Source organism: Spinacia oleracea, chromosome 3 (genome assembly GCF_020520425.1).
Source record: "Spinacia oleracea cultivar Varoflay chromosome 3, BTI_SOV_V1, whole genome shotgun sequence".
Classification (NCBI taxonomy): Eukaryota; Viridiplantae; Streptophyta; class Magnoliopsida; order Caryophyllales; family Amaranthaceae; genus Spinacia; species Spinacia oleracea.
The window spans coordinates 87,477,439-87,500,282 of record NC_079489.1 but is presented as its reverse complement, the minus strand read 5'-3'; the positions used below and the strand labels follow the sequence as shown (position 1 = coordinate 87,500,282).

At 35.7% G+C, this 22,844-nt stretch overlaps 2 protein-coding genes across 2 annotated transcripts; one reads left to right on the top strand and one right to left on the bottom strand.

Annotated features, from left to right (window-relative positions):
- Positions 1 to 873: 873 nt before the first annotated feature.
- Positions 874 to 14,824, bottom strand: LOC110774807 (sec-independent protein translocase protein TATC, chloroplastic). Its single transcript, XM_021979397.2, has 4 exons — positions 14,475 to 14,824; positions 10,563 to 10,846; positions 9,263 to 9,553; positions 874 to 1,256 (listed from the first exon to the last, which is right to left on the bottom strand). Exons 1-4 carry the CDS (start codon positions 14,740 to 14,742, stop codon positions 1,047 to 1,049), a joined length of 1,053 nt encoding a protein of 350 aa, XP_021835089.1. The 5' UTR covers positions 14,743 to 14,824; the 3' UTR covers positions 874 to 1,046.
- Positions 14,825 to 15,424: 600 nt separating this feature from the next.
- On the top strand, positions 15,425 to 18,076 carry LOC130469835 (protein phosphatase 2C 37-like). The gene is made up of 6 exons (XM_056839341.1): positions 15,425 to 15,527; positions 16,171 to 16,289; positions 16,820 to 16,942; positions 17,179 to 17,190; positions 17,319 to 17,588; positions 18,059 to 18,076. The coding sequence occupies exons 1-6, from the start codon at positions 15,425 to 15,427 to the stop codon at positions 18,074 to 18,076; spliced, it is 645 nt and encodes a 214-aa protein (XP_056695319.1).
- The last annotated feature ends 4,768 nt before the right edge of the window (positions 18,077 to 22,844 follow it).

The window sequence follows — 22,844 nt, the reverse complement described above, 5'->3', positions numbered from 1 at the left end:
GGAGGTGGATTGAAATTGAATTTTGATGTTGTCTTTTTAATTATCATGATATTCCTATGGATTATAGTTTTTTTTTTTTAATCTTCATATTGATTGCTTAATAAACACCTATTAATTGATCTATTGCACCTAAGTAAGATATTTGGACAATTTAATTTTGGAACCTCTGGGATTGTTAAATAAAGTGGTGAATTTGATTTTAGTCTTATGTGATTAAATTAACCAACCTACTTGTTTGAATTGCTTAGGACATAAATTTGTATTTGTGAGTCATTTGACCTTAATTTAAAGTTGATACCCCGAATATATTTGGATCATGACCGAGTTTATACCCTTGTTCCATATCCATCTTGGTTCTGGGGTCATTAACTCATTATCTCTTGGATTTTGACAGAAGCCTTTGCATGATATAATCCATAATAATTTGTCTCTAAGTGTCCTTAACTGAATCCATGTAAAAATTTATATGTCTCTTAAAAAAGACTTGTTAGCGGCTTCCTTCTTTGTCCCTCTGTAGATCCTAATTCATGAAAGTTAAACCCTACCTTTAGCCAATAACAAACCCTACCTTAGCCAATAACACTGTCACATGTGTCCAGCAATCTATCAAATGTTGTGGACAGTGCAGAATCTTGCTGTACAAGATTAATGATGTTCATTCTCCCATTTGGCTCCCATCTTCATTCTTGTTTGTTATCGTACATGGATAGTAGTTGGAGTCGGCGGCTCTCCTGGGGTTCCCTAATCTTGGATCCTGGGGAAGAGGATCAAGTTGGCCCTTGCGAACAACTTGATGCACTATCTCCCTTCAACCCTTTGAGCGAAATGCGGCAAAAGGAAGAGTTTTTTGGGGGAAAAAAAAGATTACGAACATACGTTGAACCAAACAGAATGGCCCAAAAAATGGTCTTGTAGCATAATCCATGATTTCCATGTCATATCAAAGTACAATCCTGGCACGTATTCATACAAATAAGAAATGGGGTATATAAAATATACTATACAAATATAATCACAGCGACTAGCAAAAGCCATTATTGTGTTAACTAGCGGCCAGTGGCCTTCACCGCCCAGGCGCCACCAAGGTAAAGCCCTAAAAGTGGGCCCGCCAGAAGCATTTGGGTTAGGGGATCGGTTGAGGGTGTCAACACTGCAGCAGCTACAACAGCACCTACCACAACATATCTCCAAATTGACAGCATTTGATCTCCAGATACTAAACCTGTTTGTCCTAGCAAAAGTTGTATGACTGGAACCTGTGATTAACAACACAAATATCATACATACTTGTTCTGTGCATAAAGTACAACCAAAGATACATCTTTTTTTGCATCCACAAAGAACCATGATTATGATAACCACCATCACCCAATATCCTAGTCAGAAACACACTGACATACATTCAAACGAAAGTCTGATTACAATCACTATATGATATCATATCATTACCCCAATGGATCTAAGAAAGCTCTTGGTTAAGGCAAGGAAGGAGAAATTAGTAGGTTATTGAACCCGTAAAATTGTATTCAGGCTCTAATCTCTACTCCTTCAAAGAGACTGCTCAAATGCAAATGCTAAAGAGTAAAGACAATTGAACACTTCAACAAGATTTTTATTTTAGTTCAACTAATGTTTATGAATATTGTAATTTATAAAACAAAGGTGATACGGAGTAAGTAGTTGCTTAAATAAATAGAAAGATTTATATTCAGGGTCTGAAATGATCTTCTTCTAGATATAGATGGATTCATTTTATTTTTTTCCACTTAAACAAATTCAACAAGTTTGTAAGGGCATACTACGTACTTCACAGGGGTGTACCAAAAAAGTCAAAGACATCAGATGTCTCCTAACAGAATAGAGATTTAATAAAATAAAAAAACTGAACAAAATAGAGGTTGCATACTGCCCCATGAGATGTAGGACAAATTATTTCCTTCAATAATTTCTGAGTAAATAACACAATAAGGAGCTATCAGACAACTAAACACCTAAAACTACACAGTATATTCTAAGATAGAAAAATGTTGATGAATACCAAAAAAGATATACAACTAAACATATTAAAGTGATCTCACTGAAATGAAAAACCCTCTTTCCTTCAGTCCTTCCTTCCCTTACCCTGCCTTCTTCCAACTTTGAAAGAGTTGGTGGTTGATTTTGCCTCCATTAACCCGCCCCTCACAACCATCCTAAACCCTCGTCTCCAACTAGAGGTTCCATTGAAATCAGGGCTTTTGTCTAGACGAATACACTAAAGAAAACAAATAAAGTCCATATGATTGCTTACATACTCCAGACATAAGAAGTGCTACATCACTGGATTTCAAGAAAGGGTATTACTTAACATCCTTCACTAATTTCTATGTTATTCAGACTTTGGCTACTCAAGTAATGACATACACAAGTACATACTCGGCCATTTTATATTTTTTTGGATGTTTTCATGTTCTTGGTCCATATGAAGTGTCGAAATCCAAGTCAGAGTGTCAAGCATTAAACACAGTTACTTGAGGTGAAATGAAGAGTTTGAGTAGACTTTAAACAGCATACATGGCTTACCTTTTCTGCAGTGACAATTCATTATGTTTTCAAGCACTACAAGCAATCTTTTCTCATAAGTAATTCCAGTCAGCTACTAAAGAACTCTTCCCTTTGGAGATATCATTCATTTACTAAATATTACAAAAAATGACACCTCTCTACTCGTGACCAATACCTCTTTACATCTGTCAAACGAAGTATGACAATGCCATTAACCTTCCTAATAGCATAAGGAATTTAAGCCAAAACAAGATGAATGATGCAAGAAAATATTCAATACACAATGAACCTGCGACAAAACCACCGTTGCCAGAATCACTGGTACCCCTATACCGAATCACGGTTCTCAGGCGACCCAATTCACTGTGGTTCGCGAACCAAATTGCTGGTATTGTCGTGCCGCATCCGAAACGCTAGTTTTACCAATTGAAGGTCAGAGAAGGCGAGAGAAGGAAAAAATATGCTGGGGATTTTGTTTCATGAGGAAACACATGTTGACTGCTATGTGAATTGTTGCTGTTCGTTGTTCTTTCGCCTTTTCTAAGTCTAAAGTTCAGCCCATGGCTAAGTCGATTTCCATTTCTTCAATTTTTCTTCATGTGTGTTGGTGTAATACTCTTAGTAAAGGACTGGTGGGCCTGGAAATTTTTATTTGTTAAGTTTCTATGACGGATGTGAAAGGTTAATTCACGTGGGTTGTTTTTTCTTGCCTTTATTTTATTAACCGTTTTTTTGAGTATGAATATTTAAATAAAATCTTCATAAATCTGATATTTAAAACAATTTTTTAAATATTACAAACCCCTCTCGCGAACCTAAAATCAGCCAACCTACGAATCGCAAACCCGTACCCCGTACCGAGCGAACCACGAATTGAGTAACCCTAGTCAAAACATTGGTTCAGCATTAGCCAATCTTTGTTAACATCGATTCCCTTTGAAAATGCTTATAAATTCCAGAGCACTAAAACCAAGATCGACTCTTAATTAAAAACGGGTGCACTTTATTAGCATTGGTGAACAGTGTAATTCTATCAAAATTCATAGTCCACAGAAAAGCTCCCACCTCGGGAATTCCAGCCTCCAAAAGAACTGGCAAAGCAACACTAAAAGAAATACTTGTCAGGATAAATCACCCACCCATATCCTGAAAGCTCCAGTGTCTAGTTGCTATTGACTACGTCACGGGCTCGATCACGTGAAAATACGGGAAAGACTGCGTACATTTGGATCTTCACAGACCCTACGCTAAATAGTTGGAGCCTTGTGCACTTGATACCATTTTTTTATTTTATTTTTTGAAACAGTAAAGTAATTTCTAAAATTTACTCGTCAGGAGGATGTCTCATCCTCCTTCAGAGAAAAACCTAAAAGTTGTCAAATTCCAAACACAAGAGTACCATAATACGTGAATATGTTGTATAATTCTGGCAAATGGGCTCAAAAAGATGGTTTTCTAATGCAGTGACCATTCCCAGTCTTAAACCTCAAACAATGAATACATTTCCACACACAAGCCCAATTAATTCATTTTTGTAACACTCTAAGCACCCCACCCATTTTACTCTTGACATCATGAGCCAAAGAGACTCAAGCTTATAAGGACAACACCACAACGGCACAACCACTATCCCGCTAGAGCAATATTTTTCTGACACCAACCTTCCAAGCCTCAAAGCTCATTTGTGCAGGCACGCCATATCTTACTTCTCGGGTAGTCATTTCTCTCAACACCAACTCTAGACCACACAAAATCCCTCAAATTTTATTTTACCGCCACCGTAATCCTTAAAAGTGAGAGACAGAGGAATATAGGCATTGTTCACTTCACATGAATTTCACTTCTCTTATCTTATTGGCACCGAACTTATCTTATCGTATATTATCTCATTTCCATTATCTCATATTATATTAACTTATCTTATTTATCTTGTCTTATATTATTGGTCCTTATTGGAAGTCATAAAAGGTAGCGTTTGAACTTATTAACCTTTATCTTATCTTAATGACCTATCTGAACTTATTGGCCCTTATCTTATCTCATTATACCTGAAATAAGTGAAAATAAGGCCAGAAGAGCAAAGCCTAGGTATAAGGAATGGAGCAAGGTATTTCTACCATACTACCAAAAAGGTGCATTTTGTTGAGCCCATCGCGGACTTTGGTTAATCCGTCACTGTAAATTGCTAATAGCTAGAAAGGAATGAGTTAAAAAAAACATGGTTTCTAACTATAGGAGAGAGTCAGTGACAAGTTTGATTAGAGTTGAGTTCGAGCTTTTTTCTTTTTGATTGATTGTTTAGACTATACTAGACAAAAGACAGGGAGAAAAGAAAATAAGAGGTAGGTTTTCATTTTGTTTTAAGGAAGAATAAGAGGGTTGTAAATAGATAAGAACAAAAAAGTAAGTGGTTTTAACCGAGTCTTGTATTCTTATGGTGAAGAAAATAATAAAACTTTCAATAGAGCGACAACTTTATTTTAAATTGCTAATATTCAACGGATATTTAAATCGATCAATGAATTAATCTACCCGTCGAAAACGATAATTAAAAATAGCAAGGGGTTATTATTATTCCGATGTTAAGTTAGAAATGGACTAAAATGTCCCTCGGTATATAAACAGATTTTTCTAGTGTGCAACAACAACCAAACATTAGTCCTAAAATGATTGGGGCCTGCTAACATGAACATATTTTTATAGTGCCATCATAAAAAAATACTCCCTCCGTCCCACATTAGTTGTTAAACTTTCCTTTTTCGACCGTCCCAGATTAGTTGTTACACTTCTAAATTAGGAATGACCCAAAATTATTATATTGTCTCTCTTATCCCACTAACTTTTTTTTTTGTCTCCACACCCTCTCTCATTCAATTAAAAATTACCCCACTAACTCTTATCACATCCGCTTTTTCAATAAAATAACAATTAATAACCAAACAACCACTTATCACCTAAAACTTTGTGCAAAGGTAAGTGTAACCACTAATCTGGGACGGAAGGAGTACCTTTTTCGAAGCATTCAATCTCCTCAAAGTTTTCGTGGTCATAAGTTCCTAAAGTTCTCGCGACATGGAATGTCTCCACGAGGCAAACTAAGTAACTAAAAAGTAAGAACCCAATCTAACTTTCACGTTTAATAGATCACTAAACTCCAGTAGAGCATCAAATTAAGATTAGTCCCTCATAGGCTACATTTAGAAAGGCGGATCTATGATCCTAACTCAACATAAATATTTGCAATGGCTACCTTTTAGTAATCACCAAGATTAGCACGGTAGAACCCAAAGACAACAGTAGTATTGTCTACCTTATTGTAAAAGGGACACATTGATCTACTTTCTCCCCATCTTTAAAACCCTATATTATCCATTTATCCCTTCAACACCATCCGTCATCATCTTACCAAGCATATCAAATACTATAGAATAACAACAAAGCCTTAGTCCCAAAAATGATTTTGGTCGCCTAACATGAATCGTCGTAAAAGGTCATCATTGTAACCAATCAAACCAGAAAGGAGCGGGAAGTTAAAAGAATAAACAAGGAAGAGGGAGAAAGTGGAATTAATGAAAATAAAATAAGAAAAAATACATATATATATATATATATATATATATATATATATATATATATATATATATATATATATAAGAAAAAATATTATAAGGGATAATAAAAGTAAGTAAAATTTAAAATAAATAAAATAAGCACATTTCAAAATAACAGCAAAAAAAAAAAAGGTTTGCAAAACGTAAGAAGTAAAAGTAAGATAGTCAAAATGGAAGATGTATAAGTCAAATGAAGTCATCAAAGTATATTATTTCCCTCCACTCCGCCCTATCCAACGCTATATTTTCCTCAATCCCCCAGTAGGCTCATATTGTGCTCAATCACCTTCCTCCAATTTTCCTAAGTCTTCCCCTACCCCTTGCAATTCTATCACTTTGCCACCCTTCTAGCCTCCTAACCGAGGCATCACTTGATCTACTGCTTACATGCCCAAACCATCTTAAACGGTTTTCCATCATCTTAAACTCAATCAGTGCAACCCCCTACTTTTTTCCTAATAATCTCATTCCTCGGACGATCTTTTCTTGTATGCCCACACATCCAACGTAACATGCGCATCTCCGCCACATTCATCTTATGCACGTGATAATGTTTCATCCAACATTCCGTGCAGCATAACAATGCCGGTCGAATTGTCGTGCAATAGAATTTTCCCTTCAATCTTTGGGGCATGTCTGGATCACATAGGAACCCCGTGTCACTTTTCCACTTCAACCAACCTACTTTGATTCTATGAGCCACATCGTCATCCAGTTCCTTATCCTTTTAGATAATAGATCCTAAATAACGGAACATTTCTGAACAGTGGACAATTTTCCCATCTAAGGTAATCGCTCCACTAAACTTACACTCCTATAATCCGTCTTGCTTCTACTCAGCCTAAAACTCCGAGATTCCAAAGTTTATCTCCATAACTCCACCTTACTTTGCACTCCTTTGGTTTTATCAATCAACACAATATCATTTGCAAACATCATGCACCAGGGTATACCATCTTGAATTGACCTCGTCAATACGTCCTATAGCAAAAAGAAACGCGCTAAGTGCGGAACCTTGATGCACTCCAATCGTAAGGGGAAATTCTTCGGTCATACCAACACTAATTCTCACATTCGTGCTAATTCCCTCATACATGTCCTTGATGATATCAATATATTTCCTCGGAATTCATTTCCTACTTAATGCCCACCAAAAAATTTCCCTCGTTACCTTATCATGCGCCTTCTCCAAATCAATGAACACCATATGTAAATCCTTCTTCTTATCTCGATAATTCTCCATCAGTTTCCTTATAAGATGATTGCCTCCATAGTCGATCTCCCAGGCATAAATCCAAACTGATTCTCCGAAATCTTCACAGTTCTCCTTAATCTTTGATCTATAATCCGCTCCCTAAGTTTCATAGTATGACTCATTAATTTGATTCCTCGATGGTTGGCACAATCATGGACATCACCCTTATTCTTGTACAAGGGGATGATAGTACTTTTCCTCCACTCTAATGGCATCCTATTACTTCCGCAAATCTTGTTGAAAAGAGTGTTAACCATACAACCCCTCTCTCTTCCAAGCATCTCCAGACTTCGATAGGTATGCCATCGGGCCCCACTGCCCTCTTGCGTCCCATCTTTTTCAACGCCATTTCGACTTCTCTCTTTTAAATTCTTCGCATAAAGTCTACGCGCCCTTGATCCCGCTTGAACAAGTTATCAAAGTAGAACTTCCATCTATCCTTGATCTCCTCATCTCCCACCAAAAATTTTTGATCAACATCTTCCACACATTTAATCCTCCTGATGTCTCGCGTCTTTCTATCTCTCATTCAAGCAAGTCTATAGATGTCTTTTTCCCCTTCTTTTGTATCCAATCTTGCGTAAAGATCCTGATTCACCTTTATTCTAGCCTCCCTTACGGCCTTCTTTGCTTGTCTTTTAGCCTCCTTGTACTTCTCGTAGTTCTCATCACTTCTACATTTTTTCAACTCTTTATAGCATTCTCGTTTGTTCTTTATAGCTTGTTGCACAACTTTTTTCCACCAAGATGTGTTCTTACTTAGTGGCATGATTCCTTTAGATTGCCCTAGGACCTCTTTCGCCACTCCGTTTATGGTGTGCTCCATTCTTGTCCATAATGAGTCTATACCCAAATCCATATTACCGACCCAAAAACCTCCACTCGCCAACTTTTCTACGAATTTTAGTTGTTGCTCCCCTTGAATTTTCCACCACTTGATCCTAGGCTCCACTAGTGGTTTGCTCCCCTCTATGTTGGGTTGATGTACTCTCACCCGGAATCACCTTACAAATCGTGTAGCACTGTCTATAGGAACTAGGAAGTATCGTTTGCTATTACTGAAAAGTACATATGAGACAAGCAACTTCTAACCCAACACTTTAACCCCCCCCCCCCCCAGAAGATGGGTACGAGAATGAAAGAGATTTTGAATTAAAATATCACATGGTTAATTGAACCAGATGAAGAAACATGAGGATGTAGAAGAAAGAAAAGAAATGGGAAAAGCCTTTGGTCCCATTGAAGGAAAATTGGACGGAATCCGTCTGTAAGCACTAAGTAGTGCTACCAACGTAGAAAACAAAAGTTATATTAGGTAGCTACTTTAAAAAAAAAATCTAATAAAGTAGTTATTTCTGAAAATTGTATTATACTAGGTAGTTCACAATTTTTCCTAAAATTATTTCTAAAACATCCAATAGAACGCTATTAACCCCTCATGCGCAATTTAGAAGGTGGACCATGGTGCACATAGAGCATGGTGCACCTTAAGAACCCTAGTATATAATTGAAAGAACATCTGGTTACGAGAAAAGAACATGAGTATTTTTTTATTTAGGTTTTTAATAAATAGTAAAATAATATATTATTTTTATAACAAAAAAGTGAAATATTATATCGCATGTTCTTTCGCCGTAGTGTCATGTTCTTTTGCTTATGCACATATGTTCTTTTGGTGCACCATGCTCTATGGTCACCACGGTCCATAGTCCACGGATTGCCCTCATGTAGTCTAGAGGAAAAAGAACTGGTGCATTAGCAGAAATAAGAAATCTTTCCTAGATAAATTGCATGCAATGGTATTATCCAGAAATTAGTACAAGTGTACATGATAACGTCCAAGAAAAATTACCTGGAAAGACAACCCTGTACTGAACATCAGGATCAGAACAAATTCAAAATATTGATCAATAGACCAAAGTGATTCAACAGCTCCTTCCGCATAATTCACAAAGAAGTTCAATGCTGCTGGGGCAAGCACCAAATAGGAGAAGGTAATACCAGCATAGAAAAGAACGGAGGATCCTAAAACAATAGGGCCCAGGAATCTTCTCTCTGCCCTAGTAAGACCAGGTAGCACAAATGCGATAATTTCATACAGGATCACAGGGCTCCCAAGAAGAAGACCACAATATCCTGAAACCTGAAGCACGCAATAGGTTTTTTTAGCAGTCTAGCAAGCTTATGCAATGATCGGGCAATGGCAGTTAATCCATCACAACAGTAAGAAAAAACACAACAAGAATAGGAATAGGAAGTCCAAACTGTCATTACATTGGAAGTTAATCCACCACGAGGCCACAACAAAAGAGAATCAAAAGTTTCCAATAGAGATTTTACTTTGTAAGGAATAAGGATAACTCCAAGATCAATCAACAAAGCTCATTCATATTAATCTAATCAGATATATTCAAATCGTCACAGCTTCCAATTAATAAAGTACTCTGGCCAAATGTAACTATGATCTCAACTTTTTATAAGTCATTTCACTCTTTCAAAGGGTGGCAAATGCTAGCCATTTATTCTATTTATTAGTCGTATGAAAGATGTCTAGCCGCTGCGTAACAAAATAGGAGCTCGTATGACAGAAGGCTATCCCTTGCATCCCATTCACAGAAGAAAAGCACCTCCTATCTTTTTTTCAGGTGAATAAACCTCCCATATTTTGCAAGGGCCTAGCAAGGGGACAACTTAAGCTTCTGGAGACTATAGATCTAACACCACCAACCTTCAAAAGATCATTCTGTTTTATTTTTCACCATTAAATCATGCATCCAAATTGCAATTGAGAGTGTGAAACATGTAGTGTATATCTGAGGAAAATTTTATTCCCAGAGTCTCTCTTTGGTAACATTTAAACACATTTCTGAATGTTTCAACTTCTAATACAGATTTGTAAGGGTTTTGGACCTTCCCAGACCTTGCGCTTAATAGCGGGAGCCCTTGAGCACGGGTATGACCTTTTTATTTACAAGGGTTTTGGAACCTGAAATGTTTCTGGTACGTCAGAGGTAGCAAGTACGACTTCTATATTCTTGCATGAGAAACATAGTAAATAAAACCTAGCTCCACTTTCGTTATAACAAGCAAATTCATTTTCTGAAGGAAAAGTAAGTAAAATGCACAATCTCAGTGGTAGTTAGTTATCTAACCTTTAATGTTGTGAAGAAGAACTCGCCCGGAGCCAGTTGCAGAAAACGAACACCTTGCTCTTTAACTGGTTCTTCAAGGATCAAAACTATATCTTTTGAGAAAGCAAAACAACCCAAAATAGCTGCCCCAACAGCCAAAACTGAAACAAATAATCTCTGTCGAAGCTCCTCTAGGTGATCCCATATACTCATCTCCTGATCATCAGGGAGATCATCTTTATTAGGATAAAGAAAATCGTAGATAGAACTTTGTCCACCTACTTGGCCAACGTTCTGAAGTTCATCTGCCATGAGATAAATCCACATTAGCTTTTACAAATATGAAAATGTATCCACTATCAAAGCACAATGTATAGATCAGTAGAACGCAGGACATCTTTGAAATTTCATCTGAGAAGAATTGGCAAAAAATGATATGCAGAAATGCTCATCAGAGAACTAAACAGTTCACTACAAGTCTACAACAGCCGAATGAAACAATAAAACCTGATGCTCAAATACCTTGCACATTGCCAGCAGGAGAATCATAAGATCCAAGTTGAGCTAACATAGGCATAATTAGGTAAGTCAATTGTTACAGTAGGCATCTCATCCTCAAACAACTTTTATAATCAGCCATTGTCACTTTAACTTAACGAAGCCATCAAGTGTGATTACTAGTCCTTAGTAAGCAAATCTTACGCATCAGAGGTCCTATCTACGTCATCAATGGTATGAAAGCTGCTAAACAGCCACTAAAAGAGGGAACATAATTGATAATAGAACAAAAATAACCATCAAAACAACTTTGTAGCTTGTGCCAACCAAATGAAGAGTACACCGGAATACGGGACACATGATTACAAATCAAACAGAATGATTCCGAGCACTATGTCCAAATATAGAAGAGAATAAGTATATCCCTCATATACAATATAGAGTAGAGGGCATGGGATCCATAACAGTCGACTTAAGCAAGAGAACCACGAAGATATAGAGAGATGCACAAAATGGGAGCGAGAAATGAGGTCAAACCTAAACACTCCTCCAAAAAGAGGAGCTCAGACCCTAAACACCCTAAGACCAGGTGTTAGAGAGGGAACCAGTTGGGTAAAAAACCATCACACCAGGAAAAAAAATAGAAAGGGGGATTGAATTATTTCAAAGAGAAGGCCATAGACATAGGACAAAGCTGCAAAATTGAGATTATAAGGAAGCCTATACTAATCTCCTAGTAGATGCTGAAACTATTCTAGAGAAGGTCCAACAAAAAAAATGGAACTCATAGCCGAACTGCCGAAATACACACTGCTTTGTTTGAATACGAAGTTATTTATTGCTAACATCAAAGTTGAATGTAAGGATTTACAATGCAAACATTAAAGAAAAATAAATGTGTTGCATTGTATAAGGTGCATAAACAACGGTAAATTTGGGATAAAAGTTTACGTATCAAGTACTCTAAAGAGTTTATTTAGTACTTCGTCCATTTTTTAATAATTGCACCATTTAGGTTTTGGCACTATTCACATACTTTTATATTGTAATCTTTTGTGATTTATATGTCAGGAAAAATATATTCATGCGGGACCTTGTTAGATTTGTCTCGAAATATACTTTCAAAATATCAAAATGATATTTTTTATTTCCAATGTATAATGAGATACTAGTGGTTAAAATTGTGATGCCAAGCGTGAAAACTCAAATATTGCAATTATAAAAATAAAAAATAAACACAGAGGAAGTATTTAAACATTATTCATCGTCGTAGACATTGATTACACTTATAAATGTCAAAGTGTTTGCGACACCTCCTTGACACAAAAGATGCCCGACAAAGTCAATTGATAGATGTAAAGATGTCATAAGTAATGAACAGGAGTTCCACTAAGTTAACACAATCTTGGGGTAAACAAAGCCATAGCCCAAAGGCCAAAGCAGTCATTTCTGACCTAGAAGTTTTGAACCTACAAGTTGTACATCAAAGGCACAAGCAAGTTATAACAAGAAGAGGTTAAGCAAAAGTAAAGCAAGAGGCCTATATAGATCTTTTATAAGGGATTGTAACACGCCAAAAACATCATAAGTTTACGTGCTAGACAGTAGGTTTATAGGATACATAAGTTTATACAACGTGGAGATTGTGGTTCATAGTAGAGATATAACATCTAAGAGATTGTTGAAAGTGCCAAAAGAAATTAAGTTGTATTATCTACATCAATATGGTACACCTTTCATAAAAAAACCCATAAGTTAAAATCCTCTACAGTTTAGAATGCTTGCAGGGGGAGATTTGAATGAAACTGACATCTTATCACACTACGCATGTTTCAGGGTAAACGTGCTAAAGGACTTGTACTGGTTACAATCTGTAACTAATCAAATACAAAAAATGTGACAAGTGTAGAGGATTTTAAAGGAGGTCCGGTGCTACAAAGGATCAAAGTGATTGAGGACCACGCAACTATACGTTGAGCCTACGGAAAGGAGAGCCCTAAGTGAACCGCCTAGTATTCTAGCCTGGAGTGTAGGCCAAGAGGAAGTGCTACCATATTCAATGAGGATACTCCTATCCTTAAGTTGTGTACTTGTCCGTGAAAATACCCATGGCTCAATTGAAACTGCACTCGAAGATAAAATGATAATACTAGATTACTAGCTACATCAGTATATCAACAAAGTAAACCTCCCTCTTGGGAGCTCAAGAGCTAATATTCTATCATAAAGATTGCTTGATAAGGAGTAATCTTAGGATGGACAGCCTCATATAAAAACAATTATGGTACACATGAGCGGAAAAAAGTACAGTAGAAAATTTTTAAGTTGAATTGGAATCTGGACCTACCACCAGCCATCAAGGAGGTGTACATGAACCCTGAAAAGGTTAAGTTATTCAATATTTCAAGGATACTCATCCAATGTAGATGTTGATTGTTGAGACTAGCACAACAAAATCTTCTCCATTTAGACCACATACTAGTTCGGCTGAGTGAAATAGTGGCCAGGTCTTGACGATTTCGGATTCCCGAGCAATTATATTGACTTGTGTTGTGTCGTTCATGAAAATACAGCTTGTTCTTTTCTTTCAGATGATAGTAGAAATTGGTATATGAAAGTTTAAGTGAATTCTCTAGGTATGAGTAAGTATGCGGGAAGTAAATCTCAAGCTAGCCAAGCTCATTATCACCCCTATTCCATTCAGGATTAAGTGGCGAAATATTACACCAAACATTAGGTTGTTGTAACTCTTGTGAGCCGTGGGCATTTCAATTGTTCTTGTCCTATGAGTGTCTACTGTCATTGTTGCATAATTCAGCGTAAAATTTTGTTAACAAAAGAGAATCACTGTTAAGATATTTCTATGTAGAAAACTATCTTACATCAAATAATACTTTGAACCTAGACTGGTTGGCAGGATTACAAACAGTTGTCAAATTGTCTTACAGCACAACCTTGGGTTTCTTCATACATCAACACCAAAGCAGAAACTTTTCTTTGCTCTTGCAATACTTTCTGTTTAATAAGGCATCAATAATCCAATACCAATAGCCTTTGTGCAATTTCAGCAGCTCTCTACTCCATCTTCAGCCTTATGAAAAACCCTACATGTTCGATTTTTGACCATCCGGTCAAAAAATTGATTGAGTTGCTTCTATCATTCATATCATACTACTAGTTGTATAGTCCGTATATTCTTTAACCCCACTTGGGTTTTTCCCTAACCCCCTCACCCCAATTCCCACCAAAATAAAATAAAATAAATAAAATTCCCAATTCCAGATTCTACTCAACCAAGAAATCAACAATTAATTAACATCAATAACAAGAACAAAAAAATAATAACAAAAATCACTTCCCCATATAAAATAACAAAAAAAATCAGCATCTAATTCGAGTAATTAATAATTCTGAGAAGAGAGGCGAATTACATACTGGGTCTATCTTCAAGAGCTGAACTAACACCAACACTGTTAGAAGATTGATCATTTTCCTTGAAATCGTCAACTGCAAAACAAACGGTTCTCCTCCATTTTCTGGGAAGTTTTTTAGCAGATAAATTGAGCCTTTGTTTGTGGGAAGTAATTTGTACAAATTCGGGATGCTTAGAAATGAGAGGGAGATAATTTAAGCAGCAGCCAGTGGCGGTGCTGCTGCTGTTGAGATGTAATTGAGACACTAGAGCACCACTCATGCTCGTCATCTCCAACTCCAATAAAGATGTAATGAAGTAATTTTGTTGTAAATGTAAAATGTGGTGTGGTGTGGTGTTGTGGCTAGGAGCCTAGGAGCCTAGGAGGTTCTTTTGGGCTACTTTGACGTTTGTACACAAATACGAGTAGATACAATGTTTCCACGGTAATACGAGAAAACAGCAACTCAATTTTTTTTTTTTTTTTTTTTTTTTGTTGTTGGAAATAAGTCAAACTCCCTAACGCTTTATGCAACTAATCTTCTCTATTATATAAGCCAGCTCCTGAGGTCATTTTTGTAAATTAACTTTTTGTGTCCCCTATAAAATTTACTAAAATACCCTCATCATCTTTACCTAGCTGATTCATCCCGTGCAAATCAGAGGAGCGTTACTGAAGAGAGAGAAAATTGAGAAAGCTTACACTGATTCAACCCTTCCCCGTATTCCTCCCGTTTTCTCTCTCCTTCGATCTTCTTCATCTTCCTCAAATCTTCTCCTTCCTCAATCCTCTCCTCGATCTTCTTCATCTTCTACAACATGGGTTTTAGGGTTTCTAGAAATTTTTTCATTGGAATTGAGATATTCAATTTGAAACTTTCGTAATAAATAATCAAATTTAGGGGTTTAGGAAAGGGGATTGGATTATAGATAAGAATAAATTGAAGGTCGATAATGGAGGAGAGAGAAGACGATGGTGGGTGATGGCTCCTTGGAGGCGGCGGCGATGGCGGCTCACCTTCAATTTCATACTTCCAGTTTTAATCTCAAGCTTCTCTCTCCACTCATTCATTTCAGTGATTGATTCGTAATATGGTTTTAGGGTTTTACTTCAATTCAATTCAACTTCTTGCAGAATTTTCAATTGAAGCCCCGATCAATTAGAATAAGAATTTGTGTTGTTGGGGGTAATGTCTAATTGGGGTTTTGTTAATTAGGGTTCGTGCTTATTGAAATTCATCGTTATTATGGTTGGATTTGGGATTTTCAATTGTATTCCTGATCAATTAGAGTCACATTTCTTGCTGTTTGTAGCTGAAAAGGCATTTGAATATGATAGAATTTGTTCAGGATTGAAATTAGTATGACAGGTTTTGATTATAATTAAGGAAAATAATTTGTGTTGTTGTGGGTAATGTCTAATTGGGGTTTTGTTAATTAGGGTTCTTGCTTATTGAAATTCATCGTTATTATGGTTGGATTTGGGATTTTCAATTGTATTCCTGATCAATTAGAGTCACATTACTTGCTGTTTGTAGCTGAAAAGGCATTTGAATATGATAGAATTTGTTCAGGATTGAAATTAGTATGACAGGTTTTGATTATAATCAAGGAAAAGAATTAAAACCTGTCAAGTTGTTGATTACTTCTGCCATTAGAATTTAGGAGTGGGAATTTAATGGTGAAAAGTGTCTCATTTGTTTGTAGGTTGAGGATCAGACGATCAGTACAAGAAAGCGTTAGAAGAAGACCCTTCCGTATTTGATTATGATGGTGTTTATGATGATATAAAATCGAAAATGGTTCAGTCGAAAGCCGAAGATAGACAGCAACGCCAGGTAATTGTCTAACAATTCAGTCTAACAATAGACAGCCGAAGATAGACTGTGTTTGTTAGTCAATCTGATTTGTTGGGTTTGTTGATCACTCTGCTGACTGTTAATCTGTTCTTGGATTTTAAATTGGACCCATCAGGGTTTTTAGGGAAATGATATACCCTTTGATTATGGCCATTTTAAGACAGTTAACACCTGATTAATTTGCAGCACCATATTTTTTTTTTGTAGTTTATATTGGTTTTAACGTATTGCATGAAGCTAGACTAGAAAACATATTTTTGTTGTCAATAAAACTGTGAAGCTACATTTGTTGGACAATATGATTTCCCTTTGTTAAATGAATGAGGACTCCCAAGTTCCTAATCGCGATTATCACACTCGGCATACATATGTAATTATGTACTCGATCCCTTTGTCTGATAATGTTCAATTTGTAATTAATTTACAGTATGTTTTTCCTATAGAAGTTTAACCGAGCTTAGGCTGTTTGGAATGGGTTTTTAACCTGGTTATTAGTGTACTGGAATCAGTCTGCATATAAAGCTTTCTCAAACAAGGATTTCAGCAGGGATATTCGGAGCATGCCAGCTGACTTTCAGAAACGAAGAGAGCTGCTAGCTGACAGTGGTTTGGAAACTCTCTCTTACTCAACGGTAAAGCATTTAAAGTCTTTTGATTTTAGTACAAACTTTCTAGATGTGACGAGTCTTATAGAGGAAAATTGTTTTGCATTCTTGAATGATCAGATTTGAGAATAATTGTTTTGCATTCTTGAATGATCAGAAATCAGCGCAAAGCTGCTTGAGATTAATCCAGAATTCTACACTGCCTGGAACTATCGGAAACTTGCTGTTGAACATTTTCTGATCCTGTCTCTATTTTGAATTAGGAACTCCGCGTTGTAAGTGTTCCGTTTTACTTTTATAGATTAGTTTGCATAGGTTTGATTTACTTTTCTGTAATTTTTTATTGCAATTTTTTAATTACATTTCTGATTATTTTTTGTCATTTTGGATTATTTTTTGACAGAAAGAAGAAAATATCGAGTGGACTGAGACGATGTCTCGGAGCTTTAAGTTGATGGACAGCGAGGTAGGAGAGAGAACAAAGAACAACACCGGCCCTACGACGTCAACGAGTTGTCGTTGTGAGTTGCAAACACCTCAGTGCGACGCCGTGGGATCTACCACCGTTGTCTCTGTTGTAACCCCAGAGAAAATCGTCGTATCTAATAGCGGCGATTCACGCGATGTCCTTTGCCGTAAAGGCGTCGCAATTCCTCTATCTTCCAATCATAAGGTATATTTACCTCTTAATTATTATTTTATTGTTTAATTATTGATAATTAAGTTGAAGGAAAACTAATTTTTGTCTGAATTGATTTATGATTTTGAGGGATGATTTTGGGGGATTTTCCGTCGCTGTCGTCCATCAATTTCTTAGGGTTTCCTATGATCTGTAAATAAAATCGATCTTTATTTGATTTTTGATCTGGGAATTTTCCGGGTTTGCTTCAATTTTTTCTGAAGAACAAGGCGTGGGTTTTCCATCCCTTGCGTTTTTTTTGTGATTCTATCAGCAAATTATATACTTCTTGCCACGGTAATACCGCAATTTACTCTTCTTTCTATCTGTCGTTGGGTACATAATTTGATTTTTTGGTGATTGAATTTGATTGGTGATTGAATTTTTTGGTGATTGAATATTGATTGGTGGTTTCCTTAGAATTTTCAACGATCTTTGTTTGAATTTGGTTGATTTTTTTGCAGGTCGAAGTTGAAGGATGATTCTATTATATTTTTTGAGAGAATATCATGTGAGGAATTGAAAAAAGTTGAGGCGATTAGCTTCGAGAAGAGCAGTGATACGACGCCCTGTCAACTCATCGCTCGATGCTTATGGTTTTTGTTGTTGCTCAATACCGTGAGATGAATGCTAACAGCAGCAAGAATACTGCAGCAGAACACAGCAGCTGCTACATCATTAGCCAGCAACTCTGGGAAAAACAGAAGAAAACAGCAGCACATGCACTTCTGATATCTTCAGATTGGTTCTTCTGATAGACTAACCATCTTTCTAAGCAAGCCCCCAAGCTTTCCCGTGTCTACCATCCTGCAAAAATCAAACCCCAAAACCTCAGTAATCAAAAGAAAAAACACGACGTCAAAAAACATAGATGAGGCATGCAAATTCAGGTAATTTTTGTATATTATTATTATTACTTGATTTCGTTATAACTTAATTTGCAGCTATACTTAATTTGCATCTATTTGGTCTATATTACTTAAACAATAAAGTGAATTTCAGGCCTCATCCAAATGAATGCTCTGGAAGTGATTTGTAGGTTATTCCTGGTGAAATCTCCATAACACATGCGAATTCAAGTAATTTTTTGAAAAAAAATCCTTACTCTTTTTTCATGAACTTTAATTGTTCTGTTTAATGTTTCCATTCTAATTCTTAAGGTTTTTAGTTAATTTTTAGCCTGTAATTTGTTTCTCACATTGGTAATACGGTTTTGGTGTGCCTGTTTTTTTGTATTGATGAGGGTATGGCTATGACATGACTTTCCTAACATGTCCTTGGTTTCTCTTGACTTAATCCTATGAATTTGATTCACTCTATTGTTTATAGGATCATAAAGGCATATCCAATGCAGCTGCTCCTGCTGATATTCCATTTTGTTCTTACCTATACTTAGATCTCATTATGAGATTGAAGTGGTCATGGATATCAAAGAACCCAGGATTCATGATTATATTGCCAATCTTCGGTTCTCTATATCACCTACTGCATTCTTTCAGGTTTAGATCTCGTGCCGTTGTTAAGTCTTACAATATGGGTGATTTGTTTGACACTAATCATGAACTGATTTGCAGGTTAAACTTGAGCTGCAAAGAAGATATATTCTTTTGCAGGAGACTGGGCTGGTCTAAATCTAGATACTTTACTTTTTGATATATGTTGTTGGACTTGCACAATATTACCATAATGTTGTTGGACTTCTTTTAGATGTTGTTGGACTTCTTTTATTTTTTGGACTTCTTTTATATGTTGTTGGACTTCTTTTATTTTTTGTTCCAATATCATAATGTTAGAATGAAAGAAATTGCCTGATAGCCAATGCTATTAGAATATGTATTTAGTTGAGATACCATGTAATCTATGAGCGAGAACAAGAAGTTGGAGTGTGACTCTAATTATAATCAAAACCTGTCATACTAATTCCTTAATTATAATCAAAACCTGTCATACTAATTTCAATCCTGAACAAATTCTATCATATTCAAATGCCTTTTCAGCTACAAACAGCAAGAAATGTGACTCTAATTGATCAGGAATACAATTGAAAATCCCAAATCCAACCATAATAACGATGAATTTCAATAAGCAAGAACCCTAATTAACAAAACCCCAATTAGACATTACCCACAACAACACAAATTCTTTTCCTTAATTATAATCAAATCCCGTCATACTAATTTCAATCCTGAACAAATTCTATCATATTCAAATGCCTTTTCAGCTACAAACAGCAAGAAATGTGACTCTAATTGATCAGGAATACAATTGAAAATCCCAAATCCAACCATAATAACGATGAATTTCAATAAGCACGAACCCTAATTAACAAAACCCCAATTTGACATTACCCCCAACAACACAAATTCTTATTCTAATTGATCGGGGCTTCAATTGAAAATTCTGCAAGAAGTTGAATTGAATTGAAGTAAAACCCTAAAACCATATTACGAATCAATCACTGAAATGAATAAGTGGAGAGAGAAGCTTGAGATTAAAACTGGAAGTATGAAATTGAAGGTGAGCCGCCATCGCCGCCGCCTCCAAGGAGCCATCACCCACCATCGTCTTCTCTCTCCTCCATTATCGACCTTCAATTTATTCTTATCTATAATCCAATCCCCTTTCCTAAACCCCTAAATTTGATTATTTATTACGAAAGTTTCAAATTGAATATCTCAATTCCAATGAAAAAATTTCTAGAAACCCTAAAACCCATGTTGTAGAAGATGAAGAAGATCGAGGAGAGGATTGAGGAAGGAGAAGATTTGAGGAAGATGAAGAAGATCGAAGGAGAGAGAAAACGGGAGGAATACGGGGAAGGGTTGAATCAGTGTAAGCTTTCTCAATTTTCTCTCTCTTCAGTAACGCTCCTCTGATTTGCACGGGATGAATCAGCTAGGTAAAGATGAGGAGGGTATTTTAGTAAATTTTATGGGGGACACGAAAAGTTAATTTACAAAAATGACCTCAGGAGCTGGCTTATATAATATAGATGCTATACTGGTGATTGACGGACTACATGGCTCATTTTAGGCCTGCCATATAATTTTGTAGCTTCTTTAGTTCCTATCAGTTTATGTTGATTTATTGATTTTGTATGATGCGAAGTGCATTTTAGTTATTTTGAATTTTTTTCTGGATCTGATTGGGTTCATGAAATTGCACAATGAGAAGCAGATGAGTAACATAACATAAATGTTGCTTGGAATAATATTTAGTTTTTATACAACCTCGCACGCATCGCGTGCATATAAGACTAGTCAACTATAGATCAACTCAACAGTGATTAAAAAAACACAAAATTTTATTTACAATGGGTGTACAATAAATTATTATACACTTTTCTCAAAAAAAAAAAAATTATTATACACCAAGCCCATATTAGGCAACCCGCATAAACTCACACGTGTGAGTCGAATTGTTTTTTTTTTTTTTAATTTCGAATTGGGGGTATCTCGTTTCTTTCTCTCTCTTCGAACTGTTTCCCCTACTTTCTCTCTTTTCTCTCTCCCCTCTCTCTCTCTTTTGCGATTATTCTTCGGCATTTCTCTTGCACTCTCTTCGCGATTTCTTCTGCAATTTCTTCGCGATTTGGCTACGTTTATCTCGAATGTTCATCAATGTTAGTTTTCTTCCTATTTTCTTTGTTTTTTCATTTTTTGATATTTAGGTTTTTTATTTTAGTTTTTCTACTTGATTTATTCTGCGAATTATGTTGAAATTGTGTTTTTCTTTGTGTGTGTTGTTTCGATTTTGTTTTTGTGTGTTTTGATTTAGGTTTTTATCGATTATTGCGGTTTTTAGGTTTCATCGATCGTTTGTTTTTGCTGCGATTTTGTTCCTTTGCACAGATAGCTTCTTAGCATAATTTTTCAATTTTGTGCTTTAATTTATGTTTTTTAAAGTTTATAAATCTGATTGTTGTTAAAGTTTATAAATCTGTTAATAAGTTAAGGTTATTCACCTAAAAGTGAAGAACATACTTGTACCAATCTGCAAGCAATTGTTGAATACTTGAATGTGCATCGTTTAGGTTTTTTTATTTCATTATGTTCAATGTAAATCTACTTGAGAAATACTTGATGTTGGTTTAGTAGAAGCCAAGACTGAGTTAGAGAGTCTAACTTAACTTAATTTCATTTAACTTAACTTTAATTGTTAATAACTGAACTTTAATTGGTAGAAGTCTAACTTTTATATTTTTACCTTTCTTCAGCTAATTTGAGTCCTTCAGTCTGTTATATTTCACCGTTGTACTTTTCTGTGTTAAAGTTTTAGTTCTTTATAATAAAGTTATGGAAATTACCCTAAAAGTTAAGACAGTTTTCAGTCATCTAAGACCTAACTTTTTCTATTAATAACTTAACTTTAACAGCTAATAGTATTACTTTTATATTTCCAAATTTTTCACCTAATGTGAGTTTAACTTTTGCAGTGATTTTTGACATCATTGAATCATGGCGAGAACTAAAACTGCTAATAAGAGTGAGGTTTTACAAGAAGATGAGGAGATACATTATCCAGATTCAGATGAATATATATATGATGATGAAGATGACGCTTATGTAGATGATGAGGATGATGGTGAGGATGGTAATGGTGATAGCTCAGCAAGTCCCATAGTGAATGATGAGGATGATGAGGCTGATGAGGCTGATGAGGCTCATGTTAAACCGGCAGGCAAGAGGAAGAAGAAGCCGGGAGTCATGGAGAAGAAAGTAAAGGTCAAGGCTGAGATGGTTGAAATAAAACCAAAAGGGAAGAAGGCAAGGATAAAGGCTGAGGTGGATGATGATGTTGCTGTTGAATCTGATAATGATGTCCAGATGTGAGTTCTACAATTTTTTTTATTTCCCAAATTGACCTTTTCTATGTTAAGTTGTATTTTTGTACCTTAAAGTTATGGGAAATGATCTAAAGTTAAGATAGAATTCATCATCTTAAACCTGACTTTAATAGTTAATAACTTAACTTTAACTGCTAAAAGTCTAACTTTTACTTTTTTACCTTTCTTCAATTAATGTGTGTGTTCCAATTTGTTTTATTTCTCACATTGACCCTTTTCTGTGTTAAAGTTGTACTTTTGTATCTTAAAGTTATGGAAAATGATCTAAAGTTAAAACATAATTCATCATATTAAACCTAACTTTAATAGTTAATAACTTAACTTTAACTGCTAAAAGTCTAACTTTTACCTTTTTAACTTTTTAACTTTTTAACTTTAAGTTATGGTATTTGTTATGAATATTA

Bases quoted from the DNA above. Each gene is read 5' to 3' on its own strand.
- LOC110774807 (XM_021979397.2), bottom strand. From the start codon at position 14,742: ATGACGAGCATGAGTGGTGCTCTAGTGTCTCAATTACATCTCAACAGC. The intron at 10,847-14,474 runs GTATGTAATTCG...ATCTCATGGCAG, and splicing joins AGCTCTTGAAGATAGACCCA to ATGAACTTCAGAACGTTGGC. The intron at 9,554-10,562 runs GTTAGATAACTA...TGCGTGCTTCAG, and splicing joins TCTTCTTCACAACATTAAAG to GTTTCAGGATATTGTGGTCT.
- LOC130469835 (XM_056839341.1), top strand. From the start codon at position 15,425: ATGGTGGGTGATGGCTCCTTGGAGGCGGCGGCGATGGCGGCTCACCTT. The intron at 15,528-16,170 runs GTGATTGATTCG...GTTGAGGATCAG, and splicing joins CTCTCCACTCATTCATTTCA to ACGATCAGTACAAGAAAGCG. The intron at 16,290-16,819 runs GTAATTGTCTAA...TACTGGAATCAG, and splicing joins AAGATAGACAGCAACGCCAG to TCTGCATATAAAGCTTTCTC.